The sequence below is a fragment of the Nannobrachium achirus genome (genome assembly GCF_963921795.1).
Source record: "Nannobrachium achirus genome assembly, chromosome: 24".
Taxonomy (NCBI): Eukaryota; Metazoa; Chordata; class Actinopteri; order Myctophiformes; family Myctophidae; genus Nannobrachium; species Nannobrachium achirus.
In genome coordinates this window covers 37765118-37776631 of record NC_137831.1, presented here as the reverse complement: position 1 = coordinate 37776631, position 11514 = coordinate 37765118, and the positions used below count along the sequence as shown (strand labels likewise).

The following is an 11514-nucleotide window of genomic DNA, read 5'->3' as shown; positions in this document are numbered from 1 at the left end:
TGTCTATCGACACAAGCGTGAAGCCCCATCCGATGGGGGCACTTCCTTCTCCTCCTCTTCTTCGGGTTGTCCCTTGGAGCTTTTCCCACTCCAAAGTCTCTGTGCGTAAGACATGCACATCGATGGGGAACAATCCATATCCGTCCTCTTGGAAACAGTACAAGTCCTCACCCACAGCCACAGAAGCACATAAGTCACTAAAAAAGGGTTGTTGCCGCCGACTCGCTGTCCAGCACGACATGGTGCCGGAAACGCAGTGGTTGTGATAAGCCCGTGTTGCAGGACGAGACTTCTTTTTATCCCCTCGGGGAAGAGGCTGGTCCAGAGAGACAGCAGCTACCTTGATTGGTCAGTTACATAAGCATCGCATAACACTTGCGCATGAGTAGCCCAAGTCGTGTTAACTTGCTTGGGCCACCCATACCAAATGAGTTAGTTGTTTTCCCGTCTAAGTGTCTATATACATGTCAGCCAAATCCCGCCTGATCTGAGTTGGGAGTACAGACTGCTCTAGACCGTGTTGAACAACTGCTAGCTTGCATAAAGTAAACAGACTAGGATTTAAGTCTAAGACGAACAAGGCACCGGGTCTCCCGGGTTCATCTGCGGCAACGAAACGATCTCCCGCCACGTGCGAGCTCATCGACTGTAGCCCATAACCATTAGCACATGGGCCCTTTATTCCCTTTGGAGAAACCCTTTTCCAGGAGAAGGTATTTGGATTGAATTTCCACATATCCTCATGGACTTCTCTAGACTGATTCTCCCGAAAGTTCATACCACCAAATATGTACAGCTCTCCCTTGTAGGCAAAGGCCGAATGATTCCAGCGGTCTTTTGGAAGAGGCTGTGCAGAAGACCAACTGCTCCAGCAGTTGGTAAGTGTGTCAAACGCTCTCATTTCATTGGTCCCAAAGCCCTCCATGCTATTGCGGTCGGTGAAATAGTCATTCCTTCCCCCAAATACAAACATCTTTGTGCCGATAATAGTGGCGGAGTGACATGCTGTAGCACTCACTGGAGTGCCTCCGGTGTTAACTAAAGACCAGACCATTGTGTCAGTGTTCAACATGTGGATGTCATTGGTGGCGTCATATCTGTTGTGGATGTATCCTCCGTGTATATACATGGCCTTCCCCAAAACACAGGCCGAGTGGTAGTACCTCCCCTCCGGCGCAGCCCCAGAAACCTCAGGTTTGAACCATCTGTCGGTTTTTACATGATATGCATGAAGGACCCCACAAAACACATTCTCTCGCTCATCATTCTCCTCTTTACCCCCCCAGAGGTATATGGTATCGTCTATCGACACAACCGTGAAGTCCCATCGGATGGGGGCACTTCCTCCTCCTCCTCTGGACGTCACTGGGATCTTTTCCCACTGCAAAGAATGTGTGTATAAGACATACACAACAATGGGGTCCCCTCCATATCGGTCCCCTTGGAAACAGTACAAGTCCTGACCCACTGCCACAGAAGTACAAAAGGGTCTAAAAAAGGGTTGTTCCCGCCGAAACGCTGTCCAGCACGACATGGCGCCGGAAACACAATGGTTGTGATAAGCCTGTGTTGCAGGCGGAGACCTATGCAGTCAAACTTCAAAGTTTTTTTCCAAAATGACGGCAATTTTGAAATTCACACCATGTGAAAACGGCCACTAATTTTGTGTTCCATCAGTTTTGGGGTCCTAAATTTGACGACAAAATACTTTTTTCAGAAAGTACTGGGAGAATACACATTTCCCCACAGTGAAAACGGCATACCGTGATTTTTACTTTTTTCGGACAAGCAGGTGCATGCAAGGAGCCAATATTAACAGTTAAAGCATTGTAATTGGGATTGAAAGCTTCACCTTGCATAAAGGGATTCAGTATTAGGCTAGAGAATCCATATTGCATTCGAATGTAGGCCTATAAACACAGAAGACAGAAGTCTATTTCTTTCTCCAGCCTACGGCCGCGGGTGCTGAGAAATACAATCTCTTGCAAGATCATTTCATGGTTCAAACTTATTTTATTCTATAGCCTATGTTTTGTCTGATTGGGACGCAATGCGCTCATTGGGCCTATGCTGTGATGAAAGTTGTAAGCTACCAACTCAAAGAGCTGCATCATTAGTTTTTGGGGCTTAATTTCGTACACCTGGTTGCTTATTTCCCTCACAAAGTCTGGCAACACGGACTTTCAGACCGCGACAATGGTTTAGTGAAACCGATGTATTTTATGGCTATGCCAGCATTTTTGCTCATGTGAAATACACCCAAAAAACAAAACTCCCCGCAAGTTGTAAATGATTATGCTAATTATTTTGCAGGAAAAATTCTGGAACTGTAGCAAAAACATGCCTTTATTTTATACCCTCAGGGAGGAGGCGGGTCCAGAGAGACAACGGCCCCTTGAATGGTCAGTTACATAAGCATTGCATAACACTTGGGTATGATTACCTGGACTACTCATACTAAATTGGTTATTTTTCTCTTAAAGTCACCTTGCACACTATATCAAAAGGACAATAAAGATACACAAAACATTCTGACAAAAAAAGTGTTTTTATTTATTTCAAAGCTTGTTTCATTCATTGTTCATAATAATGCATTCCAAAAACAATTCATTCTCCCTTTTCTAAACACACCAAGGGTGACCTAATAAACTATTTGAAAAGAATAAACTTGGAAAAAGAGGAAGAAAAACAAAAAAACAAACTTGGAGCATACTATTGTATTAATCCAGGACTACGCATATCATAGGGCCTTCTTCCTGTGCAGCACTAAACACACAGGAGTTTAGCTAGGGCATCTTTCAGCTGCCAGATGCCCAGCAAGTCATGTCCAGCCTCAAGGCACTCCTTCAGATTTGAGACATTTTGAGCACGGAGCCAGGATAGCGACTTCAGGGCCAAAAGGTGCCACTCCTCCCAGGCTTCCAACCTGGACCCATGGAGCCAGATCAAAGCCAAAACAGTGGTCCACACTTCGTGGTTCACCTGCGCAGGCATTGACTTTTTCATTTGGTACTTGCTCTTATCCAGCACTTCTTCCAGTGTTGGTGTTAAAATCCAAGAGCCACAGGCTGTCTGAAGGGATATCAGCCGGAGCAATTTATCTCTTTGCGACCGATAACTGTGAGCAGTCGATCCATCGGTCTGCATCCCATCGGTCTGCATCCCGTCGACCGCACACCCGTCTCCTTGCGAACGATAACTGTGAGCAGTCGATCCGTAGGTCTGCAACCCGTCGACCTCATCCCCGTCCAACTCTATCTGAGTTGCTCTTGATGCTCCCCGGGACATACCACCACAACATGGAGCTGCATGGCTACCCGGCGCCGGAACGTTTCTGCGTAACAGTGGTCCCTGCACCATCTGACAGTTTCCTCTGTTGACAGCGATGAAGGCGGTGAAGGCACTGCTCACTCCTGATTCGATGCTGAGTTCCACCACCTTCTTCTTGACTTCAGCCACCTGCCCTCGCTCGCCTATCTGCTCCAGGGAGCGAATCAGGGTCCGAGCCCCCAACCTGTGGGCTGTCAGTTCGGTCTCGCCCTTTGCTGGTTTGAGACTGAAGTGGAGCTGGCACTCAAAAGGTTGGTCAGCCAGCCTGTACCTCACCTTCACACTGCCGTCACTGGCACTTGAACTCTCTCCAGTGAGCTGGGCATAAAGCAGTGACCTCTGACCCTGGAAAAGGGATGTGATGGGTGGAGACAGAGGTGTTACATACACCCCCACTGGCAGGTTCCACTCAAGGGAAATATCCACCACAACAGGCTGCAGGGCACAGCGAAGTGACTGCATCACTTTGGGTTGCATCCTCTCGGTTACTGTGATGAACTGGGCATGACCCCCTCCCTGCTTGGACATCCCATTGATGAGAGCTGAGCTGGCCCCTTCCCCGATCCCAAAAGTGAAGCACCTGTGAGAGCTGGCATTCTTCTTCACTAGCTCGATGACATCCTTGGTGTTCTGCACCTCACCGTCAGTGAAGACAAAGAGTTGTCTGGGGTGACCGGGAATGCAAGATTGCTCGTATATATGTCTGAGAGGCCGCAGGATTTCTGTTCCTCCCATATCGGCTTCCATCATCTCCACCTTCCTCCAAGCCTCCCCCATGGTGTTCTGGTTGTACTCCACGCTCTTGGGGAAGATGTGATTAAAGTGATTCCCAAAACCATAGATGTTAAAGTAGCAGCCCATGGGCAGACTTTTAAGGAGGAGCAGCAGAGTATCCCTGGCACTTCCGATGCGAGTATGGCCATGCCCGGTGGCCTGCATGCTTCCAGAACGATCCATTAGAAAGAGGAACTCCCCGCATGTAGTCAATGACGACATCACAGCTTTAGGGAACTCTGGGTACAAGCTCAGCATGACCACTGGGTCGCCCATCAGAGAGCCAGCTTCGACAGACTCCTGTCCCGCCTCCACTACAGCAGTGGGCCGGTGGGCATCTTGATAATAAATCAACAGTTCCACGTCTCGGTCAAACTTATGTCCTGCAGCCAGGCTGACCGTGGCCTTGGTTTGCTCCCTGTTGAGGTACTGAAGAAGTTCCAGGGAACAGTTTGACTCAACTTTAGTGACGGGTCGTGGAGAACTCATTCGGGCCGAAAAGGACAGACTGTAGGGCACTAGAAAAGCTGGGACGGAGGTCACCACCGGAGGCCGATGACCTTTCCATCTACCTTGAGGTTGGTAGCGGGGGTTAAGCACTGCAGGCAGACAGAACCTGAGACCACCGTCGGCCTCCAGAGCCAGCTCGGTGACGTATTGCAGCCTGATACAGGCACTCTCCCCTGGAGGCAGACTGCCCACGCTCAAAGAGAACAAGTCAGGGCTCTGCTCGCTCTCCTCCAATAGGAAGGCCTGCTGGCCTGAGCTCAGTGCGTCATCATAGTCCTCCCGAGCCCTCTGTTTCTCCTTCACCTGGGCCACAACCTCTGACTGTCCGATCTTTGCACTGAAATGACAGACAGCAGCATCGCCAGGAAGAGGGAAGACAAAGATGGCCTCTATGGGGCTCTCCTCCTGGTTCTCATACTGCAGAAGGGAGGTCACTGTCGCCACATGATCCCTCACCTCAACCTCCACCTCAATGCCTTTCAGAGGAACCTGATCGTTACAGGAAGAAAGCAAACCTTCACAGATCGCCATAGTGTCTGTACCAGCAAGAAGAACCTAGAGGCTTAGAGCAGTGGAATATATAGGCTGAGCCAGAGCCTTTTGGAGGGAGGAGTTTCAATATTCAAATGGTACCCACCGTTGACCCAGCCCCTTTATGTCCCCCCCCCCTTGCCCAGCCCGGCGCATAGCCAAAATGTTAATGACTTTGACCATTGCTTTGTTTGGCCACAAGAAGGCACTGAAAAAGTACAAAAACTAAGCTACCCACGTGTAATGCTTAAAGTAGTTTTAGTTAGTATCACTTTAGTTAATATCACTACATTATAGAAATACTATGTTACAAGTATGAGTCCTAAATTCAAAATGCTGGCATGCCTACTTGAGTAAAAGTGCAAAAGTATTAGTATAAAAAAGTAGCACACAAAAAGGAAAAGCCACAGTATTTAGGCTAAATGTATTTAGGCCACATCAATTAAATTAAGTTCAAAGGAGCTTTATTGGCACTCAAAAACAGTTGAGAAGAGGTACAATGTATACAGTTGGAGGAGCACAGCATTAACAGATTAACAGTAGACGTTATCTCAGTTTAAAAAATAATCTGTGGGTGATGAATTAGCAGTTCTCATCACTACATTGACGTTGCTGCTGTTAAAATGTCAAACCGTTATTTACCACACTGTTTTTCAATACTTTTCATGACAATCATGACATTTTGTGAGAAAACATACGTTTACATTGCCAAAACAAGTGTCAAAAGGCTTCATCACAGACAGATAGCCAGGATGTGGGGGTGCGGGCATTGACGCTGTGCGAGCTCTACTCTAATGAAAGTGCTAAGAATGTGGTTTGGAGAGAAATCAATGGTTACATAGCCTATGTTTTCACACATGGCCCCTCCCATTCCCCTTCTCTATCCATTCTTCAGTCCGTGTCTTAATGATTGCTGTCCAAACTCTACTGCTCTGATCATATTTCCTGTCACTCACATAGATTAGACCATGGGCTACCAAACCCTTAGCTGCAGGCCCAAAAGGGAACTTGTGTAAAGAGGTTGTTGCACTAACTTACTCGGACTACTCATACTAAAGGAGATTGTTTGTGTTAGCTGTACTAAATTGATATATTTATATATATATATATATATGTATATACACGCACACACATATATATATATTCAGATCATGCTGCGCTGTCCAATCTGTGGAAAAGCATTCTATGCCTTAAGGAGGCATCTGAACCAGAGCCACGGTGTCACTAACCTGCAGGAGCAGAGACATATTCTACGCGGGGCTGAGGGCCCAGCAGTGGTGCTCAGAAGGTGCCCCTGTCCCTTCCCCGGGTGCAGATATCGGGGCAAGCATCTCCACTCCCACTTAGAGGCCGTGCACTCTGTGAGAATGGCAGAAGGATTTTCATCGGCGTCCCAGGACATTCGCCGCATAATTGAACAGTCAACCAGCCTCCAGCCGCCAGTGGCCACCAACTATGAGCTCCAGGAGGGAGGTGGTGGCCAAGCTGTGGGCAACCAAGCTCCACCAGGGCCAGCACAGGTCCCACCTGCCCCTAAACAGAATTCACCGGCACCAGCACAGTTCGCACCAGCAGCACAGCCTCCACTGCCACCAACACGAGAGACGCCATTAGCCTAGACGTGATTAAGATCAAATTGTCGTTACGTTGTCAACGTTTAGTTGTTTTGTGCCCCAAATCAACCAGTGTTTATCTTGACATTTTTGTCATATCAAACGATAATAAAGACACACAAACATTTGTTAGGAGATTTTTTTTTAATTTATTTCAAAGCTTGCATTCATTCATACTGCCCCAGGCAGAGTGCAGTAATTACGTACAATAATTATACTGAAGAATTATTGTTATTTGTTCTTGAACTAATTGTTCATCCCCCAATATCATATCAGGCAAACAATAGGCGAGAGAAATAATCCGGGGTGTCCGAAAACGTAGTTGCTGCAGGCTCTTCTTCATATTTCACAGTCAGAAATTGCATCTTTAACAAACCCGCAGATGCCAATATCAGTCCATCAAGTCCATCAGGCACGTCTGCTGAGTATGGTGAGTGGTTATTTGCACGGCTGCTGCCCTGCTGCTGCTGCTGCTGCTGCTGCTGCTGCTTTTCTAATTGTTCATCGTCAATGTTCAGCGTTGTGAAGGCAGTCAACGTATCCCTGGTGCTCTTCTTCTTCTTCTTCTTCTTTTTGGGGGCTTTGGTCAGATTAGCATTTTCTAAGAATTCTAAGGCTGTGGTCAGAACTTTGTACAACAGAGTCTCAATAGCTCCCCAGATGCTTTTCTCTTCATACACACACAGAGATTGCCTTTTGACACGTTCCGTTGTACTTTCGCCGAATGACAACCTTTCAGATCTGGTCACCATGTTCCACCAGCTCAGTCTAAAAATCACCTCGTCCCTTGAGCTGGCTGCACCCAAGCCGGCTTTTTTGAGACCTCGTCGCACAGCAGATGCAAATGCACCCAATCTCTTAAACATGGCCCTTTTGTACTTTTTGTCCTTGTATATCATCTCCACAACTGTTTGGAGCCCCGGGAAATGGGAGTACCCGATGCTCTGCTCTGTGGGTCCTTCAACAATATTCAGATACCATTCTACCTGCAGATGAATATTTGGTATGGTCCCCCCGGTGGTAATGATTCTCCTGACCAAGGAAGCCATGACAGGTTTAATTGTTTTTCCAAATTGGTCCCATTCACATTCATCAGTGCTCCAGATTACATCCTTTGGCCATTCACATTTATCACTGCTGCGGGTGCTATGCTTTGAACATAATGGTAGTTCAGGACAAAAACTTTTTGGCGTGTGTGCAAGTTCAGATGAAAGAGCATGGACTAAGCTTTCACCCTTCTGGTCCCATTTGTGAGCCAAATTGCCATCCACATCAGCGTACTCAACGATGCGACTCGAGGTTTCCAGCACCACGTAATACATCAGGGAGGTCATAGCAGCCCAGACCTGTCCAGCTTCGAACATGGCCAGGGTGTACCTTCGGATCTCTTGCGTTACGGGGTAGCCAAATGAAATGGCCATGTTTTTCTCTTGTTTTGTGTCATTTCCTATCAAATACATTCGGAAATATATCACCCGATTGTCCTCTCCTTCCTCCCAGCTGGGGTTTTGGGCATCAAGCAAGCCTGCTTGCTCCAGATCTCTGCACAAGGCAGATGCGAAAACTCTGCAACTATTGGTCAAAGCTGAATTTAATGGAATGTATTCGGGAAATTCATCTGGTCTTAAGTTTAAATCTGTCAATACGTATGTAGCACCGGCGGTGTACCTTCCAAATTTCCAGCCATTGTTTCCTCTCTCTCCTGTGAAGATATTTACCTTAACATGCAATGCAATTGCCCAAACAGGGATCTTCATCAAGGCTTTAGCTACAAAGCCTAAAAGAGGTTTGAAATCATCAGTGGACAGTTGTTCCTTCTGCTTTTCCATGATTGTGTATGAATACCAAGGGAGAGTGACACAAATAATAACCAGGAGATTGAGAATAGCGGGACACTGCCCAAAGTCACCAAGAGGTGCAAGAATGACCAGTATCTCAGTGAATCTAGCTATTTATATATGCCCATAGCTCACACAGATGTGGGCGGTTCCTGAGCTGTACCAGTGGCTTGTGGAGATCTGTGTGGATACTGAGCTGGTAACACGGCTCGCGCCAAACTATGCAAGACTATGCCAAAATATGCGTTTCCATCTTTGGCTCAACAATCGCCTCTTGGTTTCAGGCACAAGGCTTATGCTTGCAAATGGACCGTAGGCCTGCGGAGATGCTTTGCTAGTTTTCTTTTTTCTTTTTCTTTTTCTTGCTCTATGTTGTTCTCCAGTGATTTGGTTGTCAACACATCTTTTGCCTTTCTCTTTGTAGGATTTTTTTATTGGTTGTTTCTCGCGGAGCCAAGAGAATTGTACCACGGCACTGCACACAGAGCAGGAAATACTTGTATCAAATCCATCCCTCGTAGCATATCCAGGAAAGCTTTGGAGGTTGATTCACCCAAGAACATCATTTTGTCCACGATCTCTATAGCTGCTCTGTAACTGCAACGCATGTCCTTCAGCGTCAAGCATTCCCTTTCGTGAAGAAGGCGGGATTGTTGAGCACAATGGAGTACATGGCTCACATCTGACATCAGGATGTCTTGCAGGATGACCTTGTTCTTTCTTAAAATCAGTGTGTATGACATGCCTGGCTCGAAACAAAATCTTCTTCTGTTTGTTTCTTTCCAAACCATTGCTGCCGCGTACCATGGCATTTTCCTCAGATCAGGAAATGTTCTTAATGCATCTGATCCGTGTAGGAGAAACAGGAACTCGCTGCAAGAGGCTTCACCCTTGGCCAGAATAACCTCCAAGAGCTTTTGAACTGTTTGTGAACCGTCTGAGTTATTGTAGGCCATGTGCTTGAGGTCACCATATTCCCCACACTCTAGCAAATGTCCCTCGTGTCCAAAAACCCTCTGTAGGAGATATAGGATGTCGTGCCCGAGTATGCACTGAAGTTTTTCAGAGTATTTTCTGATCATATCGCCATAGCTCTCACTGGGATATCTTGACTCCATGGCCAAGTTTGAGACGGCCGCCCCTCACGTGCCTTTCAGTTTATATATACTTGAGCAACAGAGCTATACAGCTGGTTGGGAGCGGACCTTCGTTTGCCTCCAATAAGTATGTTAAATTGGGAGCATGTCTTTCGCTTGGATATCTTTCCTCTTTCTCACTTGATAACAGCTCTGCCTCCACTGGCTTCACGGTTTGGGCCCGCCCTCACATCCCTTTCGCAACCAAGCTCCACCAGCACCAGCACAGTTCGCACGAGCAGCACATGCTCCACTGCCACCAACACGAAAGACGACATTAGCCTGGACGTGATTAAGGTCAAATTGTCATTACGTTGTCAACGTTTAGTTGTTTTGTGCCCCAAATCAACCAGTGTTTATCTTGACCTTATTGTCATATCAAAGGATAATAAAGACACACAAACATTTGTTAGGAGAAAGGGCGTTTTATTTATTTCAAAGCTTGCATTCATTCATACTGCCCCAGGCAGAGTGCAGTAACTACGTACAAGAATTTCACTGAAAAATGATTGTTTTTTATTCTTGAACTAATTGTTCATCCCCCAATATCAAATCAGGCAAACAATAGGCGAGACAAAAAAATGGGGGTGTCCGAAAACGTATTTGCTGGACACTGCTTCATATTTCACGGTCAGAAATTCCATCTCTAACAAATCCTCAAATGGCAATATCAGTTCATCGGGTCCACCGGGCACATAGTATGCTGAGTGCATTGTAGAGTATGGTGAGTGGGTATTTGCACGGCTGCTGCCCTGCTGCTGCTGCAGCTTTTCTAATTGTTCATTGTCAATGTTCAGCGTTGTGAAGGCAGTAAACATATTGGTTGTTTCTCGCAGAGCCAAGAGAATTGTACCACGGCACTGCACGCAGAAGAGGAAATGATTCAGTTAAATCTTCCCCTCGTAGCATATCCAGGAAAGCTTTGGAAGTTGATTCACCCTTGCCATACATTTTGTCCACGAGCGCTGTAGCTGCTCTGAAACGGAAACCGGAATGCATGTCCATGGCCTTCAGATCCAAGTAGTCCCCTTGGTTAACAAGGCCGCATTGTTTAGCACATCGGAGGACATGGCTCACATCTAACATCAGGATCTCTTGCAGTATGACCTTGTTCCTTCTTAAAATCATTTTGTATGACATGCCTGGCTCGAAAAAAAATCTGCTTCTGTCTCTTTCTTTCCAAACCTTTGCTTCTGCGTACCATGGCATCTTCTTCAGATCAGGAAATGTTGTTATTGCATTCGATCCGTGTAGGAGAAACAGGAACTCGCTGCAAGCGGCTTCACCCTTGGCCAGAATAACCTCCAAGAGCTTTTGAACTGTTTGTGAACCGTCTGAGTTAATGTCGGCCATGTGCTTGAGGTCTCCATATTCCCCACGCCCCAGCAAATGTCCCTCGTGTCCAAAAACACTCTGTAGGAGATATAGGATGTCATGCCCCAGTATGCACTTAAGTTGTTCAGAGTTTTTTCTGATCAAATCGCCATAGCTCTCACTAGGATATCTTGACTCCATGGCCACAGTTTGAGACGGCCTCCCCTCACGTGCCTTTCAGTTTATATATACTTGAGCAACAAAGCCATACAGCTGGTTGGGGCGGAGCTTCGTTTGCTTTCAATACGTATGTTAAATTGAGAGCATGTCTTTCGCTTGGATATCTTTCCTCTTTCTCACTTGATAACAGCTCTGCCTCCACTGGCTTCACAGTTTGGGCCCGCCCTCACATCCCTTTCGCAACCAAGCTCCACCAGCACCAGCACAGGTCCCACCTGCCCCTAAACA

General features: G+C 46.7%; 1 protein-coding gene across 1 annotated transcript; it reads right to left on the bottom strand.

Annotated features, from left to right (window-relative positions):
• Nucleotides 1-2766: 2766 nt before the first annotated feature.
• On the bottom strand, nt 2767-5145 carry LOC308280270 (von Willebrand factor A domain-containing protein 5A-like; the record flags this gene model as incomplete). The annotated part of the gene is made up of 1 exon (XM_080720530.1): nt 2767-5145. The coding sequence occupies one exon, from the start codon at nt 5143-5145 to the stop codon at nt 2767-2769; it is 2379 nt and encodes a 792-aa protein (XP_080576656.1).
• Between the last annotated feature and the right edge of the window lie 6369 nt (nt 5146-11514).